The sequence below is a fragment of the Colletotrichum karsti genome (assembly GCF_011947395.1).
Source record: "Colletotrichum karsti strain CkLH20 chromosome Unknown Scaffold52, whole genome shotgun sequence".
NCBI lineage: Eukaryota > Fungi > Ascomycota > Sordariomycetes > Glomerellales > Glomerellaceae > Colletotrichum > Colletotrichum karsti.
In genome coordinates this window covers 361,385-378,953 of record NW_024065952.1, presented here as the reverse complement: position 1 = coordinate 378,953, position 17,569 = coordinate 361,385, and the positions used below count along the sequence as shown (strand labels likewise).

Genomic DNA, 17,569 nt, shown 5'->3' with positions numbered 1-17,569 from the left:
ACCATCGTAAATGAACGGCGGACTGCGAATCTTCGCGCGAGTTTGACTTTGCTACATTTCCGTTGTAGATCCAGAGCTTTTGTGTGTCCGCCTATCGTTACTCAGAGTCCTTCTTTGATATGGCACGATCACATAGAGCTTCAAATAATCCCAAGGATTTGCTTATACACTTGAAGAAACAACTCTGCTTCGAGTTGATGTAATTTGCTGTGTTGAATGTGTCATTCCGCCGCAAATTTCAGTTACAGGCCGACTGCCGAGAACTACAGTGAAGACTCACCTCAGATTTGATGATGTTGAGCTGAAGTTTATGATGGCCCCAAGATGACATGAAACTGGATGTATATCAGATTGGTAGTCTCAAGAATCTACATTACTGTCCCAAAGTATCCCATCCCCCGCCACTGTAACAAATCCGGTGCCCCCAACTCTCACTAACTCCACGTCCCAAAAACCCGCAGTTCACAAAAATCAATGGATCCCCAATCCCACCACCCCGAAGGTGCTATTCCCGGCATCCACCTTGCCAGCAGGTTGGTTTCCTCCCACGCCTGGGCGATCCTTAGCCCATGCAGTCAACTCGGCCTTCGTCTTGCCGGTATACTTAAGCATGTCTTCCTCGGAGATCTCGCTGCTTTTGGAGCCGACCAAGCGTTGGTACAGCGACTTCTTCTTTTGAGGGGATGCGACTTGAGGGTTTTGGGTGTCTGTGTTGACGAGCGTTATTTGGCTGTCAGTTGTTCCGAATTGGTTGTTCATTTTTTTGAAGATCGGAGACTTCACGACGAAGATCCTGGCGTGTGTTGAAATTGGCGTGGTTGTGGATGTAGATGATGCTTGAATAGCTTTTCTTTTGCGAGGAGGCGTTGTTTGAAAAGATAAGGCTTGTTCTTCTGTTCGATGATGTCGTAGCAAACAACGAATGAATTGGTTCTTCGGGCTTTTGGTTCCTTATATAATGGCAGTCACCGAGTTAAGCTGTGCCGCATAACTAGACCTCGTGATTGCCTCGCTACCAACTGCAGTTGCTATCCCCCGTCTTCTAGAACACGACGCTAGAAACGGCCTTCCCAAAACCACCTGAGTGCCCCATTATGCCGGCCCGAGCAAGGCGAAGCAATTCTTGGAACGAAATGTTGGCCCATAAGTCACGAGCCTAGACTGAATGCGGATGCTTGTTGGTTGGCTTGGCCAAAATCGACTCTTGCTATTGGTCAGACACGAAGGCAGCAGGCGGGTTCGACAACACGTGAGTTGGTCGGGCAAAACAACCTTGCATTTTGACCCAATCTAGGCATATCGCTACGGCAACTCCGAGCATGTTGCTGCAACTCTTCAATGTAGTAGCCGAGGCATAAACCATTCACAATCAGACCATAACTAGAATGAGGCCTGCAACACTAATGTTGGGTCATGAACACTTGGACTACATGCTCAATATAATATAGTATAGTATTATGGTAATGATTATGGATGCATGTCAATCAGTCTAGATGGAGCTACTGTTTCTTTTGTGCTGCCCCATTCCACTACTATGAATCTCTCTTAATTCCTTGCCTGAAACCTGCTTTGAATCTTTTCGTGCCATCCATCTTCCCCATCCTCAATGTCAGGGTCAACAGAGTGGCCCATGATAATGTGGTAAACCGTGCATCCCAGCGCGAAGAGCTCCGTCCTAACGTCCCCGTTGAACTCGTCTTCCCGGGGACAAGAGAACCAGGTGGGCTCGCGGCTGCAGCCGTCAAGTAGGGCCGTCATTGACCCATCTGGCAATACCTGCCGTCCTTAGAAATCGGCAAGCTTGACGTGAAAATCGCTGTCGAGTAGTAGGTTTGTTGGGTTGATGTCACAGTGGAAGACCCCCCTCATGTGAACCCAGGCGACCGCCTCGACAGCTTCGCGGCACCAAGACAGTCGTCGATGCACCGGGGGCGGGTTCGCAGATTGAAGGTGCTGGGCCACGGAACCGTTCACAGCGCGCTCCAGGTAGAGGCCTGTCTTGGAAAACCCCTTCAATTCGATGATGCGTTCGTGTGGTCCAACGATCTCGAGTAGTTTTCTCTCCGTGTCCAGTCGGGTGAGAGTAAACTCATCACCTGCTCGAAGGGCATACTTGAATACAGTGTCGTCATCAATTTCTCCAATGAAAGCGCTACTTCCGACAGCAATGATGATTTTCACCCCAGGCGGGCAGTATTACTTGATGACGATAACTTCCGTCTCTTCTGCCATAAAGAAGAAGGACATGGAACGTACCGCAATGATGAGTGCAGTGGGCGGGACAGGCACTTTTGATTGAGAGGACTGGTCTGTGTGCATTGTGCCAAGTCTAGGTGCGTCTTGGAAATACTATGTACGGCGATCATAGGTGCTGTCCGGCTAAGTAGCTGTGTAGCTCACAACTCTACAATACAAATCTACAGTAAAATACGATCGCTGACTTCTCGTCGCTCGCTTTCAAGTACCAAAGGTCCGCCGCTGGGGCCGCTGGCGTCCAGACTCAAGGTGACCTTCTGGAAGTCGGCCACCACACGCACAGTCTCTCCAATGTTTTGGTAGTCGATTTCATGATGCCCATGTCCTTGCGTTGAATCATCGCTGTCCTCCTTTACCTCGCGAATTTCAACACTGGGGTAAGGCAGTCGCCCTTCCCGTAAGGGAACGAGCAGAACGGGAACAAGCAGCTCCGATTCGCCAAACTTGCCGTCGGACTTGTCGAGGCCTAAGCTCTTGAAGTGGCCACGTCTGCGACCACCGACGAGCCATGTTTCGGGAAGACCGTTGACTTCGTAGCTGAACTCGTAGTCTTTATTGATGCTCTTGCCATCACTAACAGCCGTGTCCCAAATGCGTGTCCACCGCAGCCGAAGGTTGGTAGGGAGGAGTTGGTTCACTGCCACGGTTGACCCAGAAACATCTTCTTCAGGTGTTGGCAGCTGGATATCAACCGAGTGGAAGACGGGGATTGAAGGCACATCGACGGGAATCAGTATCGAGCGACGTGCTGACTCCATCTCTTTAATCGTCAGTTTAGGATGGGCCGCCTGCCAATCTTTGAGCCAGGCTTTGAGCATAATAGAGGCATCTTCACCAGTCCCTGGCACGGCGCCTAAGCCGGCAATAGCACCATCTACCAATAATGGCGAGATGAAACTTGTCGGAGCTTCGCCAAGAAGAGCAGCACGTTCCAGCTCGTAGTCGGAAAGGCCAGATCTCACTTCCGCAAGCACGCGTCCAATGATGAAACCAGAGAATGTCGACAGTGGCAGTTGCTTAGTGGCTTCCGCGAAAACCTCCTCGATGTGGTCGATAATCTCTTCCAAGAGTACGCTGTACTGTAGCTTGAGGTACATGGTTCTCGGGGTTTTTGCTGTAATGACGTCGGCAGATTTACGGGTGATCTTGTACAGCAGACTCGCAGGCTGTTTCGGGAAGACGGTGACAATCCTCTTCGATACGGGTGCCGAGTGGGCCTTGAAAACATCCGAATCAAGTAGTTCCGTGGCAAAGAGCTTGAGAGGGCTGGCAGAGGCCGTGGAGACACTGAAGCGAGAAAACAGCGCCTTGTCCTTGAACACATCCTGGACGTTGACGCCCAAGGCGAGAGCGATGGGTATTGAGACAACACTGGAGTACTGGTAGGTTCCATCGTCTGTCGTGTAGGTAACCTCCACTCTTACAGAGATGTTGGGAACGTCCTGTTCAACAGTGTATGGGAAGCGCATCTTGATCGTCGATGATTCGGGAACGGCCTTGAAGCGGAAAAGGCCAGCCTCAGGGGGCTTTTCATACTCGAACGAATCACCGATGAAGCCAGCCTCTGTTGAGCTGATCCTGAGACCACCGGTCGCAGGCTTTACTGACAGTTCGCAAGAGGTTATTGAATTCCAGCCAGTCGATACCTCAAGATCCACCGAATTGTTTTTGTCGAGCTGTATGTCCTTTGCTGCTGTAAGGCGACACCTCAAGCCTCCTGCCGGGCGGTATAGTTGCACATCTGGCAGGCGGAAGACATGTGCTGTCTTGCTCGGCGCCTGGTTGGCATCCCGCTCCCAATGTAGATGGACGTTGTCACAGACGATGTCCGTCCGGTCGATTCGGTAGGGACCTGATACATTGGTCTGCTATGGGTTAGTCGAGCCTATCTGTGACTTGAGTGAATACTTACTGTGCTGACGAAATGCAATTTGTTGACGCCGGGCTTCAAGATGCTCGTTTCTGAGGTCTGTAGAGAAACCTCCTTGGTTCCTCCAGGTATGGTGCGAGTGAGCCGGAGTGTACCCTTCTCGACCTTCAATTCGTCCACGAGGAGACTCCTCAGGGTAATCGTGAGAGAGAAGCGGTCCTTTCCGTCGTGGTATTCCGGAGTTCCCACAACCTCAACCTGTGTGAACATGTGATTCAGAGGAACTCTGACCTCATTTGATAGAGTGGCTGCAACGCTCAAGAGCTCGTCCAGGAAGCCGCTGATCGCGCTTTTGGAAGGGTACTCAACCTCCTGGCGATGGCCAATGGACAGCGTCTTCTTCTGCAGCAATCTTTCGTTTTCTGCCGCGGCTGCCTTGGTCAAAAGCTTCAGTCCCACGCGCACAAATTCGTCCTTGCGTTGCAGCTCTCGAAGACATTGGGAGTACATGACAAGCATGGACAACTCAAGAAGACTCCAACTGTTCTCGCCAAAGAAGGGTGTGGTCATGTAGAAGAACGAAGCAGCTGGGCTAAACTCGCCGCGATGGTACTTGAGTACTGCAAGATCAGCCATACTAGTCTTTACAGCATGCGTGTGGTTTGCGACTGTGTAATGCCGTAAGGCTTTATCCGTGAGCGTTTCGTAGAGCCGGTAGAAGTCTTCTCGGCTGTCAAGAGCAGCATGCAAGAGACCATTCTCGATGCCGGCCAAGCCGATGCATGCTTCCGAGTCCTCGTGTGGCCGCCTCTCGTTGTCGCCATCACCATCAAGGCTGATTTCTTGAAAGTCGTTGCCCTCCACATCCCCGAGAACAGGCGCGGAAGTCCATCCACTGTCCCAGCCTCGCTTCTTTCCGGTGCCCTGTAGGACGTTCCGTGACAGAGCGTAAAGTTCGGCGCGTCGAGCGGCAAGTTCTTCAAGGCCTGCTTTCAAGAACTGCTGATTACTCGGGGCAGTGGCGTCGTCCGCACTAGCTCGCCGGCCTCCAGGGAAGATGCCAGGGCTTGGCGGTGGTCTTGTATTTGTCCTTACAGAGAGTGAAGAGTTTCGGGCAGGGTGCATCATGGTTTTGAGCTCAGGGATTGATGATTTGGGTTCATGACTGTCCACACCGGTCAACGTTGACGGCGGAATGGGGAGCGCCTTGGTAGAGGTCTGGGCAAGTGTCTGCTGGGCCACAGAAAAGGCAAAAGACGCAACGAGGTTGTCAATGGCCTCGGCCAGAGTCGGACTGAGAACCTGCGATTCCCCCTCTGAATACCTAGCCTTGAGCGCCGATAATATGTCTGTTCTCATGACCTGCGAAACTGCGGGGATGAATTCCAACGTTCTGCGACAAATCTCTGCCAGCATAGACAAGTTTTCGGCTTCTTCAGTCTGCTTCGGGGGCGGTGCTCGAGGGGCCACGCCATGGAGAACCGACTCTTGCTGCTCTCTAAGCTTCGCGAGAAGTTCTTCGCGGGTAGACCAAGCATTGCCGAGCCGGAGCAGCAGCGAGATCTGTCGCGCAAAGATGTAGCATCGGAAGTCATAGACGGACACATTGTTTGCGACTATCATCTCGCGATACGGCTTCTTGGTAGAGCTGATGGGAATCTCGTCAAACTTCTCCTTTTTGGGGGCATCGGTAGCTTGGAGGTCAACGGGTTGTTCGTCTTCGTCAGAAGCATCCTCGACCCCAAGGGCTTGTACAGCGGCTTCAGCACGCTTGATCAAATCCTCCGTGTGACTGAGCAAAGACCCGCCATGCCTCTCAGGGTCGCCTGATGTTGCCTGCTCCTGGATGACGGTATCAAGGCCGACGCTGAGCTCATCGTAGCCCACAAGAGCATCCTCGACCAGGCCTACACTTTCGAAACCACGTGCCAGGCCCTCTTTCAAGATGAAGAAGGTGCAAAAGTTCCAGCCCGGAAGAGCTCGCTGGGAGTCCTTCTCCCTAATGTCATCCTCGTATTGAGTGACCCGCATATCGAAGGACGACAGTATCAGCTCCTTAAACTTGGCAATGAGGTCTTCCCAAGCATTCTCGGCGTCCTGGCGCGACTCGGAGTAACCCGTGGGTGTCGCCGGTACGACTCGCGGAAGAACATCGTACGGGACATCATTAATACCGATTCGAATCTGCGCAACACGGTCCGGCGCGCTCTTGCTTGAGCTGTTAAAGTCGGAGCGTAGCTTTTCCATGAGGGTCGACGACCCGGATCCCCACCTAGATGTTCGCGACTTCTCGGTAGCATCGGGGCCCTTGCCGCTGACTCGTGGCTGGTTTGCAGCAGCAGTATTGGGGATGACGACGTGGACAATGAGCCATTCGAAGGCGTCGTGGTTCTCTTGCGTATTTGTCTTCCGCGTGGACTGAGAGGGCGGGGTGTGTTCCTTGATCCATTCCCGGATCTCGGCTCGAGTCTTGGACTTGTAGGTGTCGCTATCGTCGCATCGAACAAGGAGGACTTTGAGGTACGGCGTCCGCCTCAAGCCAGGTATCTGGTGCCGCCGTTGGGTACTGGGCTGACGCGCAGCAGCAGTAGGGGTATCGGCCGTATCTGTTGAGGTGCTCTTCCCTCCGATTTGTTGGGTCTGAAAACCATCGTCCTTGGTACTGGTATTGGTACTGGCACTGGCACTGACGGACCTTCTTAGGGATGGGGAAACGGTGGGCGACGCCGGCGCAGTCGGGTCTCCGTTGGCGGACAAAAGCTCGACGTGAAGTGTATCGATGGATCGCAGGGGGCCAGCGTGGGATTGCCAGTGAAGGTTTCGAAGGGGAAGACGAGGGACGAGTCCCGGAGCTATGAGCTTGTATACATCGTGGGGATCGAAATACTCGACTGCAATGCGCGTGTGCGCGACAAGTTAGTCGAGAGTCCGGTTGTACGACGAACGACACGTTGCACTGGAATGGAATGAAGTTGACCTACCTGTGACTTTGGAGGTTGAAAAAGGCCGTTCCATCTTGAACGGCTCCTCCAGCTGAGGCTTCAATTACATTGTCTGTCGCAACGACACGGAAGAGATGGAATTTGTTTTGCGCTGTGTCCCGCGATTGCGCATGCGCATACAATCTGTTGGTAAGGTACACCAAGGTACGGTAGTATGAAGCTTCGGTGGAGACCCAGCAATGCAATGGCGTGGGCGTCGGTGAAAGGACGATGCGCCGGGCAGCAGCAGCCGTTTGGACGTGATCCCTGTCCACGGTGTTCTTCAGGGGACAGCTCCACTAAACGTGTGACAGCTCCGATGATTTGCCGAAAGCGGTGAAAAGACACCTGCCCGAATGATTGGCCGTAAATGACGCCGCAGCTGCACGCCTAATGGAGGGGCACGGCAGAATTTTCAAGGTTGGAGGAAAATGCCCCTCCAAAGGTTCGGAAAGCTTGAGTTTGCGCCTGCTTCTCTGCATTGTCGTTTCTCGTGATACCCTCTTCTTGCATTTCCAGCAAGCATTCTTAGTCTTTCGATCTATTCATCATGTCCGGTCTGCAAGCTGTCAAGTATACTCGGGGTCACCTCGAGGTTCTCGACCAACTCAAGCTACCCCACGAATTCCACTACGATGAGGTTGCGACAAGCGAGGAGGCCTTCGACTGCATCAAGGCGATGAGAGTTCGCGGTGCCCCCGCCATCGCCATTGTTGCTGCTCTCGCTCTCGCCGTCGAGCTTCACAATGGAAGCTGCACTGCTACCTCCGCGCAAGATACGATTTCATACATCGACTCCCGCCTGGACTATCTCAAGGAGAGCAGACCTACTGCTGTTGACCTTACCAACGCAATCAACCAGCTCAAGACCCGCATTCGCAATGCGCCCCAGGAAGATGGCAAGAGCATTATCGCAGCTTACATCGAGGAGGCCGAGAACATCCTTCAGAAGGACCTTCAAACCAACCTGTCCATCGGTGGCCACGGTGCTCAGTGGCTGAAGGATGTTGCGAATGCGTCTCCCCAATCCAAGATTTCCGTTCTCACCCACTGCAACACCGGATCTCTGGCGACTTCCGGTCACGGAACCGCCCTTGGCATCATCAGGACCCTCTTCTCCAACGACCTCCTCCAGCACGCCTATTGCACCGAAACGAGACCCTACAACCAGGGCAGCAGACTCACCGCCTTCGAGCTGGTCTACGAGAAGATTCCCAGCACTTTGGTCACCGACTCCATGGCTGCGGCGCTGTTCAAGCTGCATAAGGAAAAGTCAAACATCGCTGCTGTCATTGTCGGCGCCGACCGCGTCGTTCGCAACGGTGATACTGCCAACAAGATCGGCACTTACCAGCTGGCTATCTTGGCCAAGTTTCACGGCGTCAAGTTCATTGTCGCGGCGCCGACCACCACCATTGACTTGGAGACGGTGACCGGTGACGGCATCAAGATTGAGGAGCGCAAGAGGGAGGAACTGACGCAGATTTCCGGTGCCGTTGTCCAGGCTGACGGCAGAGTCGACACTGCGCAAACAGCCCGCGTAGCGACGGCTGATCAGCGTATCAACGTGTGGAACCCGGCGTTCGATGTGACACCTCACGATCTGATTGATGCCATCGTTACAGAAAAGGGGGCTGTGGTCAAGAACAGCGAGGGACAGTTTGATTTCCGGCATATTGTGCCGGAGAGGTGGGCGCAGGTTGTTGACCATTCGTCCTCCTGAGTAACGATTCATGACGATGAAGACGTAGGCTTCAAATCACTGCGCGCGGGAGGGTATGTGTATAGAAAGTCTGATGCCATAATGAATACATAAACGCCCATGCGCTGAACAATCAAAGGCAGATTACTTGAGGGCATGCAGGATAAGCTTCTGAAAGCCTGTCACAGCCTCCTCGAGATCAGCAACGGTCAGGTTCTCGTTACGGCCATGAGCAACCAAGATTGTGCCAGGCCCGTAGAGATAGGGCGTGTGCGACCCCTTCAAGTTCGGAATATCGGTGCCGTAGTTGGCGACGAGCGTCTCGAAGCCTGAAGCTGGTGTCAGTAAAATACCCTACATCGGGCGGCGCAGGAAATAGGTAGCCCTTTTGGTCTCACTCACCCTCAACATCACAGTTGGCTTCCACCACACCATAGCCATGTGTGCAAGTCATCTCCAAATCCTCAGCATCTGTGTCGTCGAGAATCTTCTGGATTCTTCCCTTGACGATATTGCCGCCATCGGCTTGAGGGCCAATGGCAACGCGCACAGCGATACGAGCGAGAGAGGCCTCGGGGATGACGTTCTGGGCAACGCCGCCGACGATCTGACCAACGTTGACGGTGGTGTTTCCCCACTTCTCATTGCTTCCGAGGTCGGTCGAGATGATTTTGGCCAGTGCCTTGACCATGATCTCGTTGGCTGATTTACCCAGCCAAGGGTAGCCTGAGTGACCGGCGATGCCCTTGGCCTTGATGTCGCAAAAGAGGCCGCCCTTGTGACCGCAGGCGAGCTTGTTCTCTGTTGGCTCTCCGAAGATGACCGACTCAAATTGAAGCGGGGGATCAACCTCGTGCAGCGAGTCGGAAAAGAATCGCATGCCGTCGCCGGTATCCTCTTCGCCTACGACAAAGACGAGCATGACATCTTCTTCCTTGACCTTGTCCTGGCTGAAGAGATCCTCGAGGGCGATGATTTGAGCAGCAACGCTCGCCTTGGCATCTACGCTTCCCCGACCGCTGATACGAGTATCGGGAGTGATTTTGTCATCGGAAATGCCGTAGGGAATATGAGGCGGCACGACGTCGTAGTGAGAGGTGACGACGACACGAGGCTTGGGCTGGCGCTGTGCCGTCTTCCAGGCCAGGACATTGAAGCGCGGGGTCTCATTCGTGTCGTTATCGCGGGGAGGCAGAAACTGGAGATGAGAAACGTAGCCGCGGCCAGTCAAGTAATCGACCAGGAACCTGCCAGCTTCACTCTCGTGGCCGGAAATCGAGGGGATCTCAATAAGAGAGCGGTGCAACGACAGGAGATCGTGGCGCCAAGTGGGTGCGTCGGAGTTCACATTAGAGCTGGAGGAGGTTCCGGCAGCCGGGCCGTGAGTCGTCAGCGGAGAAGACTCGGCGCCGAGAGGTTGCTGAATGCGGGAAGCGGCAGCCAGGCGGAGCAGGGCGCCAATGGCCCCGAGGTAAGAGATGCGCATGGCTTTTGCTGGCGATTGACGTTGGTGGCAGTCAATTGGCGATCAGTGTGGTGTTGAGCCTCCAATGACTGGCGGGCAAGCGAGTACCACCAGCTCTGATAAGAAGCAAAATGATTGCAAGCGGAGCGAAGTCGGAATAAGAAGGTTGCAGTGGACGGAAACGATGTTTGGATCTGGAGGTGCGGGAAGCAATGAGGTCATTCCATTCCAGGCTTCTGTCATTGGTTCTAGCCACAAGCACGGATCCTGTCCGATTGATGCAACCTCATTGGATGTTTCTTGGCAGGCTCAAGCCACCCCCATATGCCCGCATGTTCGTGAACTGACCCGAGCTTCCATCTTCGCTGACAAACAACCATGCTGTTGACTTTCGCAACAAGAGATGGATATGGAAAGTTGGCTGCACGGATGTCTCGATATGTAACACAGATTGAGGACGAGCCAGGTTGCCAGGTCGTGTTTGCATCTGATGTGCAGGAGGATCTTGCTGGACAGCTCAGCTCAAGGTCAGCCCGGGTGCAGTAGTAGCAGTTGACTGGCTGTGACAACGCAACTAGCTTAGCGACGAACTGCTCTAAGGAAACTCTACACACGTCGAATCAGAAGTTTTGTTTCGGTAGGTGTGCATCTGCTGGCACGCAAACAATTAATTGTTCCATTGGAAATATCTCCAGTGGATTGAATGCCAAGTATCCGTACCATGGTAGGTAATTAAAGCAGCGGATGCAAACCCATGTCCTCCACTGCATTGGCAGGCGGGAAGTGGCGGCTCACCCACTGTATTCGTACAGCACTGCAATGAGGTGCACTGCAACTGAGCCGCCTTACCTAAGGTAAGGTACCTCTGACGTTGTACCTGGTCCTTGCTCGCCTCGCCTTGCCTCGCCTTCCAGGTTGCCAGTCCGAGGTGACTTGACAGCCCGTCCTGGGCCTTGACCGGGCCCGTTCGTGAATTCAGCATAGCACCAACCATCTCCCCAGCCATTCATCACGTCCCACACGACCCGGCGACCCTGATTCAGACTCGACGACAGCTTCAATTGCTCCCCCTAAACCCCTGCAACCGCCCTCAACCACGCGCGCGCCTCTCCGTCCGACTGCTATCCATCCCACCGCCGCCCTCCTAGATGCAGCCGGCACCCTCTGCGCGCAGCTGCTCGCCGAAGAGACGTTCCTCCTGATCCCGAATACCCTCACCCGACCTCACGCGGCCCGGACCCAGACCCCGAATCCGACTCGTCCTTTTGTCTCGAGTAAGCCCGCCGACAACGCCGAGCTTCGCTTCGGTCGGCCTTGACGTGCTAGTCATCGCCAGGCGAAGGCATGCAGGCGAATAGAGGAAATGCTGAGGCCCTGGGTCGAAAGGCCAAGGTGCGTTCCCTACTCCGTCATACCCGTCATTGTCACTCCGCATCGCGACCGTCCAGCTCTCCACGCTCGCTCCTGGCTGAAGCCATCAATTACCTCGCGCCCTCGCCTTCTCGTTGCTGACAGTACCACAGCTTGCTCGCTCGTACCAGGAACTTCTCGAGTAGGTTGCTACCTCAGTCGCCATGATTCTACCAGAGACTAACGCCCATGCTTTCCCCCAGCGAGTTTTCCAACAAGGACCTTAGCTCTGTCGGCAACTACACCCTCGGTCGTCTGATTGGAAAGGGCTCCTTCGGGAAGGTTTACTTGGCCACCCACAAGCTCACAAACGGCTCAAAGGTGAGAGGCATCACCACGACGACAACCTTCAACGTCGCCGCTAACATTGGTCTACTCAGGTCGTTCTCAAGTCCGCGAACAAAGGCGACTCGAACCTGGCCCGGGAAATCCACCACCACCGACAATTTGTCCATCCGCACATCGCCCGACTGTACGAGGTTATTGTCACAGAAAATCTGGTCTGGTTGGTTTTGGAATACTGCGCCGGTAAGCCCAATCGCTGTTCCGCTTTTTGTCACCTATTTCTGACGACAGACATCTAGGAGATGAGCTCTACAACTACCTCCTCGAACATGGACCGCTGCCCGTCCATAAGGTCCAAAAGATCTTTGCCCAGCTTGTTGGTGCCGTCGCCTACGTACACCAGCAGTCATGTGTCCATCGCGATTTGAAACTCGAGAACATCCTATTTGACAAACATGAAAACGTCAAGCTTGTCGACTTCGGCTTTACGAGAGAATATGAGGGCAAGTCGAATCACTTGCAGACGTTTTGTGGCACGATATGCTATTCCGCACCCGAGATGCTCAAAGGAGAGAAGTACGCAGGCGAAAAGGTTGACGTATGGAGTTTGGGCGTCATTCTCTACGCTTTGCTGTGTGGCGAGCTCCCCTTTGACGATGACGACGACAACGTTACACGGACGAAAATTCTCAGCGAAGAACCCAAGTTCCCCGAGCACCTACCCCTGGCCGCCATACCGTTGATCAAGTCGCTGCTGTCCAAACGGCCCCTGCTCAGACCCTCGCTCCCAGAAATCCTCTCGAACCCCTTCCTCGCCGAACATGCCCCAGCGCAACATGCCATACTCAAGCTACAACGGCCACCGCCATTTGCGACGATGCTGGAGAAGGAAACTTTGCAGCGCATGCGGAGCGCGGGCGTCGACATCGACCAGGTTATCGAGAGTGTTCTCGCGCAGCGATGCGACGCTTTGGCTGGCTGGTGGACCCTGCTCATCGAGAAGGAAGAGCGAAAGGTTCGCCGGAGAGAAAGGAAACGCCGCGAGAGAGAGGCGGAGAACAGGAGCTTGCGTCGTTTGTCCGCCGCCTCCAGCAGGCTTGAGCGGATCGCGCCAGTCCTCCAGGAGGTCGACGAGGATGGTGGACTGACAAACCGTTTCATCAGACTCGAAGACGCGCCGGTAACGCCGAGAACAAGAGGCCGTTCAGAGAGGAGGAGCGCTCATTACTCTGATTTTGGAGATCTGCCAGGCCTCCCAGAACACATCAAGGAAAATGGAAGCCCAAACCCGGAGGAAGCCCCACCTCCGATCGACAAGGACTCGATCCGATCTGCGAGTACGTCTAGAAACCGTCGCCCGGTACCACCCCCTAAGGAGGGTGTTATTCGGAGCGCGAGATCGCGGGGTTCGACCCTTCACCTGGTGACCACTTCGGAAGCTTTGGCGGCTAACGGAACGCCAGAGCGACCCCCTGAACAGCAACAAAAAGTGCGCAAGAAGCCCTCGCAAGCCATCATTGCCCACTGGAAGAACTGGACACACTGGTTCTTCGAAAATACCCGCAGGGGCAGGCACGCGAACAAGCGAGGGAGCCACTCGACGCCGAACCTAGTCGACAAGAACGGCGGCACAGGCGGAAGCAGCAGCAAGCATTCTAAGGACACTAGCCCGCGGCCTCAGACGAGTAGGCATCCGACAACCGACGGCGCCGTGATACAAGCGAAGGCTGGGCTTCCTCGTGGCGTCGTGGCCAACGGCCACGCGAATAAGACATCGCCTGGTCAAGGTGGATACGCAGGCTTCGGCAGCAGCCCAGCGTCGACAAGCACTATTACACCCGGGCACATGCCCTCCCGGATTGCGACTTCGTACAAGCGACAATCTCTTTCCCCGTCTCCCATGACGCCTCGGACTACTATGCGGCGCTCCTCGGCAGGACTGCGGGGCCGCAAGTCGACTTCTTCGTCGGTGTCATCCATACGTTCGATGCCTCACCATCATCACTCCCATTCCAAGGCCTCTTCCACAAGCTCAAATGGCTCCGTGTCGACGAAGAACACACTTGGACGTGGACAGTCGCCTCACCATTCTTCCGTCAAGGTTCTGCCCGCCACCCCGACCTCCTCAGCGTTTCCATCCAACATCCGCCTTGTGCGTGGACCAGGCCCTCCGGCTCCCCTCGCATTGTTCAATGAAGGCATGCCTTCGGCATCTGCGGGAATGCAAGCCCCGGGCTCACCTAACCCGTTTGCCCAAGGAGGAGGGATTATGTTCGCTAAGCGGAAGCGAAACATTTTCAAAGGCCCCATGTTGGCCTTTGGTGGAGGTAACGCAGGCGGCAGTGCCACGAGGAGCACTAGTTCAAGCCATTCCAGGAGCGCGAGCGCTTCCGGTGTCGGACGTAGGTCCGGGGAGGTCACCATTCAAGAGGAAGAGGAAAATGATGGGGCGGAAGAAGAAGTAGAAGAGGTGGACGCTTTCAGCCCCGTCGTCGGCGGTCCTGGAGAGCGCATCGAAGAGCAAATCTTCGAGGAAGGCGAGACGCCGGCTGAAATCCCACCCAAACAACCAAAGGCGACTGCCGATGACGATCCCCCCGTCACACCCAAGGCTGTCGCTCCGCCGACTTCGACATGAACGATTACTTATCACTGATTAAACTTCTCAAGCGTACTTTTGAAAAATACCAGTCTGGAATTATGTTTCTTGCGACTCTTCACTATACAGGCTCAAATGGAACGAGCCGAGGCAAAAGCTCTCTTATTGCTGTTTTCTGTATATTTCCCCTTCGGCGCCATGTACCATACTTAGAGGATACCTTGTACTAAACAGAAGGCGCTGATGATTTTGCAATGGAAAAAGATTCAAGCCCACGCCGCATTTCTTTCTAATCGTCGCTGCCGATTCATCAGTGTTAATGGAGTGTTAGCCCACCGCCCCTTTATGGATGCCTTGAATCCATAAGGCTCTTTCTTGCAATCGCAATCTTGTCAACAGTCTCATTAGTTGCGCACAACGAAGCATCAAACGGTTTCAAAGTCGAATCTCCCATGGTCGCCAGCGCCGCCAGCCCGAGGTAGCCGTGGTAGATATCGGGTGGTCCTCCGGGGTACTTGGAGAATCCACCGATTAGGTGTTGCGTCTTACTCATCAGGAAACGCCGGGAAGGCAAGTCATCGATGAGATCAACGTGGCCCAGCATCTACACTTGTCAGCTCACACCCTTTACTCGTCGAGAATAGCTTGAGCTCGTACCTGTAATGTTCCGCCCACCCACCAACAATAGCACGTATCCGCGACCTTGTTACACCGTCCGTTGAACCCTACGAAGCGCATGTTGTCGTCTATCGACAGCTGACCCAGCGTCTCCGGTAGGAGAAAGTTGGCCGTGTCGGGGTCGTCTGATTCCTCGTCCCTCTCCAAGTACTCGAACTGGCGATATGCGAGGAACTTGACCAGCAGCGGCACATCCACGATGCCTCTTTCGACGGCTGCGCTGCGGTACGGGGATGGCCCCTGCGATGACGGTCTGTCGAGCAGGTAAAGTGCGCTTACCGCACAGTACGCGTAGCCAGCTGCGCGATCCGAGTCAGCTCCCGTCCAACGTGCTCGCCGAGATAGCACATACCATGAGACTCCAGTTGCGAGCTCTCAGCAAGTCCACCATCATACGTTTGTCCTCGACGAATATGCCCAACCAACCCCTCGACGTCGATATCCTCCACCCAATCCGGGTCCCCCTCTCGTATGTCTCCTCTCAGCATCCACCGTATCGCGGCGGCGAGATAGCAAAGGCGCATGTCCCTCCCGCCCTCGATCTGTCCGTCATCCATCACCAACTCGCCAAAGCTGCCCTCGGACCTCTGTAACCTCTTCAACCAGCGCAGCGTCTTCACCCTGTCGACGCCCGCGAACGCAGTTTTGGCACCCTCCGACCCGTCAGCGACCATGGCCAAGATGAGAAGCGCAAAGTACGTAGCCGCGACATTGGCGGAGCTCGAGTGCCGCGCCTTGAGCACGCCCTTTTCGAAATCCCATCCAGCGTACAGGTCCTTCGGCAGGGCGTGGGTGGCGGAACCGCAGAAACCGCCGTCGGGGTGTTGAAGATTGAGGACGAAGTTTCGGGCATTCGTTCGATCGGCGGTGGTGAGGAGGTGCGCTGAGGAGGGGGAGGACGGTGAGAGGATGTCGAGGGCGGCGATGATGAAGAAGCTCAGGGCCATGCGCGTGCTGTCGTGGCTCGTGTACTGGTGCGGGAGGAACGTCTTGTGGCACCGCTGCCAGTACTTGATATGGCGCTCTTTCTCGAGCGGTACGGAGGTTTCGGCTGTCATCTTGACCGACGCGATTCAAGCAAGGTCGAGGTGGTTCGAGAGGCAGATGTTTGGCGAACGCGACATTCCCATCCACAGTTCCCAGAACACAGAAAGATGCCGGGACAGAACCCCACCCCCACTCAGCTCAGAGCTGAGCTCGCAGCTTCGGGCGCTAGCAGGGTACAGCCCGCCGCTGAAAGATTGCTGAAGTTTACCCCTAATCCAAGTTCATGGACGAATGAGAAGCTGCAATTCGATAAGCCATCCACCACGATAAGGCATGTGACGGATCTTTCGGGTGTGTCGTTTGACCAACATTTTGTCCACCGCGACGGCGACAGCGCCCCCCTGACTGCCTTCTTCTTGTCGCAACTCCATTCTCTTGAGAAGACGCTGGATCAACCCAGCGCAAACAACAAGACAAGATGGCGCTCATCTCAGCAAGGACAATCATCACCTCGCTTTCCCTCTTCCATGTCACCCTCGCCTTCTTTTTCCTCACGAACCCGGCGGCAATCGCCGACCAGGCTCTGGTCTATGTACTAGGCGAGGCCATGGGCATGGTAAGTCTCGAGCTGCCTTTGGTAATGGCAGTGACAGTCACTGACTCTTCTACTCGGCAGCCCCATGCACGAAGCTTCGAAAACAAATCCCCTGCCCTCGCCTTCCTCGCCGCCGTCCTTGGGATGTTGGGATTCAGCGATCTCGTCACCCTCAGCATGCCCGAAGAAGTCTGGGTTGACTACCACTGGGGAACGCAGGGTAAGTCCAGATTCCTACCTACGCCCAGACACAGAAAGAAACCCTTACTAACGGTAAACAGCTCCTGCACGCCTGTTCATGTCCCTCATGCTCGTCATCTACACCTTCGTCTTCGGCCCCTCCTCCCCGCTGTACGGCGGCTCTCGCGGCGGCCGTTTCGCCCACCCCTCGGCCCACGCGAAGAACCCGAACTACACTCCCTCTACCTGGGGTGGCGACGGCCTCAAGAATCGCGTGTTCCTCACGTTTGCCTTCCTCGAGATGGTAAGCTGGTTCTGGGTGTGGATCACCCTTCGCGAAGAGCAGGAGGAGATTGCGAAGCAGCGCATCAAGAGACAGGAGAAACACCCAGGCGCGCAGTAGGTTGAGGAAAAAGCCATATCATAAGGTCAGGGTCACACGCGCGAAGCACTACGAGGGGCCTAGAAGCCCAAAGTCGAGAGGACAAGTTGTCCTCGCTGCATCTGTGGAGTTATTGGACGACTGGCATCTTGGGAGCCGTATACCCAGCAGGCGTGTCA

The 17,569-nt window shown here is 54.8% G+C and overlaps 7 protein-coding genes across 7 annotated transcripts; 3 read left to right on the top strand and 4 right to left on the bottom strand.

Annotated features, from left to right (window-relative positions):
* Positions 1–471: 471 nt before the first annotated feature.
* On the bottom strand, positions 472–759 carry CkaCkLH20_11961 (uncharacterized protein; the record flags this gene model as incomplete). The annotated part of the gene is made up of 1 exon (XM_038894675.1): positions 472–759. The coding sequence occupies one exon, from the start codon at positions 757–759 to the stop codon at positions 472–474; it is 288 nt and encodes a 95-aa protein (XP_038740116.1).
* Positions 760–2,417: 1,658 nt separating this feature from the next.
* On the bottom strand, positions 2,418–7,141 carry CkaCkLH20_11960 (tmem1 family protein; the record flags this gene model as incomplete). The annotated part of the gene is made up of 3 exons (XM_038894674.1): positions 2,418–4,121; positions 4,169–7,017; positions 7,108–7,141. The coding sequence occupies 3 exons, from the start codon at positions 7,139–7,141 to the stop codon at positions 2,418–2,420; spliced, it is 4,587 nt and encodes a 1,528-aa protein (XP_038740115.1).
* Positions 7,142–7,657: 516 nt separating this feature from the next.
* Positions 7,658–8,830, top strand: CkaCkLH20_11959 (S-methyl-5-thioribose-1-phosphate isomerase; the record flags this gene model as incomplete). The annotated part of the gene is made up of 1 exon (XM_038894673.1): positions 7,658–8,830. One exon carries the CDS (start codon positions 7,658–7,660, stop codon positions 8,828–8,830), a length of 1,173 nt encoding a protein of 390 aa, XP_038740114.1.
* Positions 8,831–8,953: 123 nt separating this feature from the next.
* CkaCkLH20_11958 (uncharacterized protein) lies at positions 8,954–10,295 on the bottom strand (the record flags this gene model as incomplete). Its single annotated transcript, XM_038894672.1, has 2 exons — positions 8,954–9,138; positions 9,212–10,295. 2 exons carry the CDS (start codon positions 10,293–10,295, stop codon positions 8,954–8,956), a joined length of 1,269 nt encoding a protein of 422 aa, XP_038740113.1.
* Positions 10,296–11,352: 1,057 nt separating this feature from the next.
* CkaCkLH20_11957 (serine threonine protein kinase) lies at positions 11,353–14,607 on the top strand (the record flags this gene model as incomplete). Its single annotated transcript, XM_038894671.1, has 7 exons — positions 11,353–11,548; positions 11,611–11,666; positions 11,798–11,826; positions 11,888–12,005; positions 12,065–12,212; positions 12,269–13,306; positions 13,433–14,607. The coding sequence occupies 7 exons, from the start codon at positions 11,353–11,355 to the stop codon at positions 14,605–14,607; spliced, it is 2,760 nt and encodes a 919-aa protein (XP_038740112.1).
* Positions 14,608–14,911: 304 nt separating this feature from the next.
* Positions 14,912–16,304, bottom strand: CkaCkLH20_11956 (prenyltransferase and squalene oxidase; the record flags this gene model as incomplete). Its single annotated transcript, XM_038894670.1, has 3 exons — positions 14,912–15,172; positions 15,226–15,545; positions 15,599–16,304. 3 exons carry the CDS (start codon positions 16,302–16,304, stop codon positions 14,912–14,914), a joined length of 1,287 nt encoding a protein of 428 aa, XP_038740111.1.
* Positions 16,305–16,711: 407 nt separating this feature from the next.
* CkaCkLH20_11955 (uncharacterized protein) lies at positions 16,712–17,411 on the top strand (the record flags this gene model as incomplete). The annotated part of the gene is made up of 3 exons (XM_038894669.1): positions 16,712–16,849; positions 16,910–17,048; positions 17,110–17,411. 3 exons carry the CDS (start codon positions 16,712–16,714, stop codon positions 17,409–17,411), a joined length of 579 nt encoding a protein of 192 aa, XP_038740110.1.
* Between the last annotated feature and the right edge of the window lie 158 nt (positions 17,412–17,569).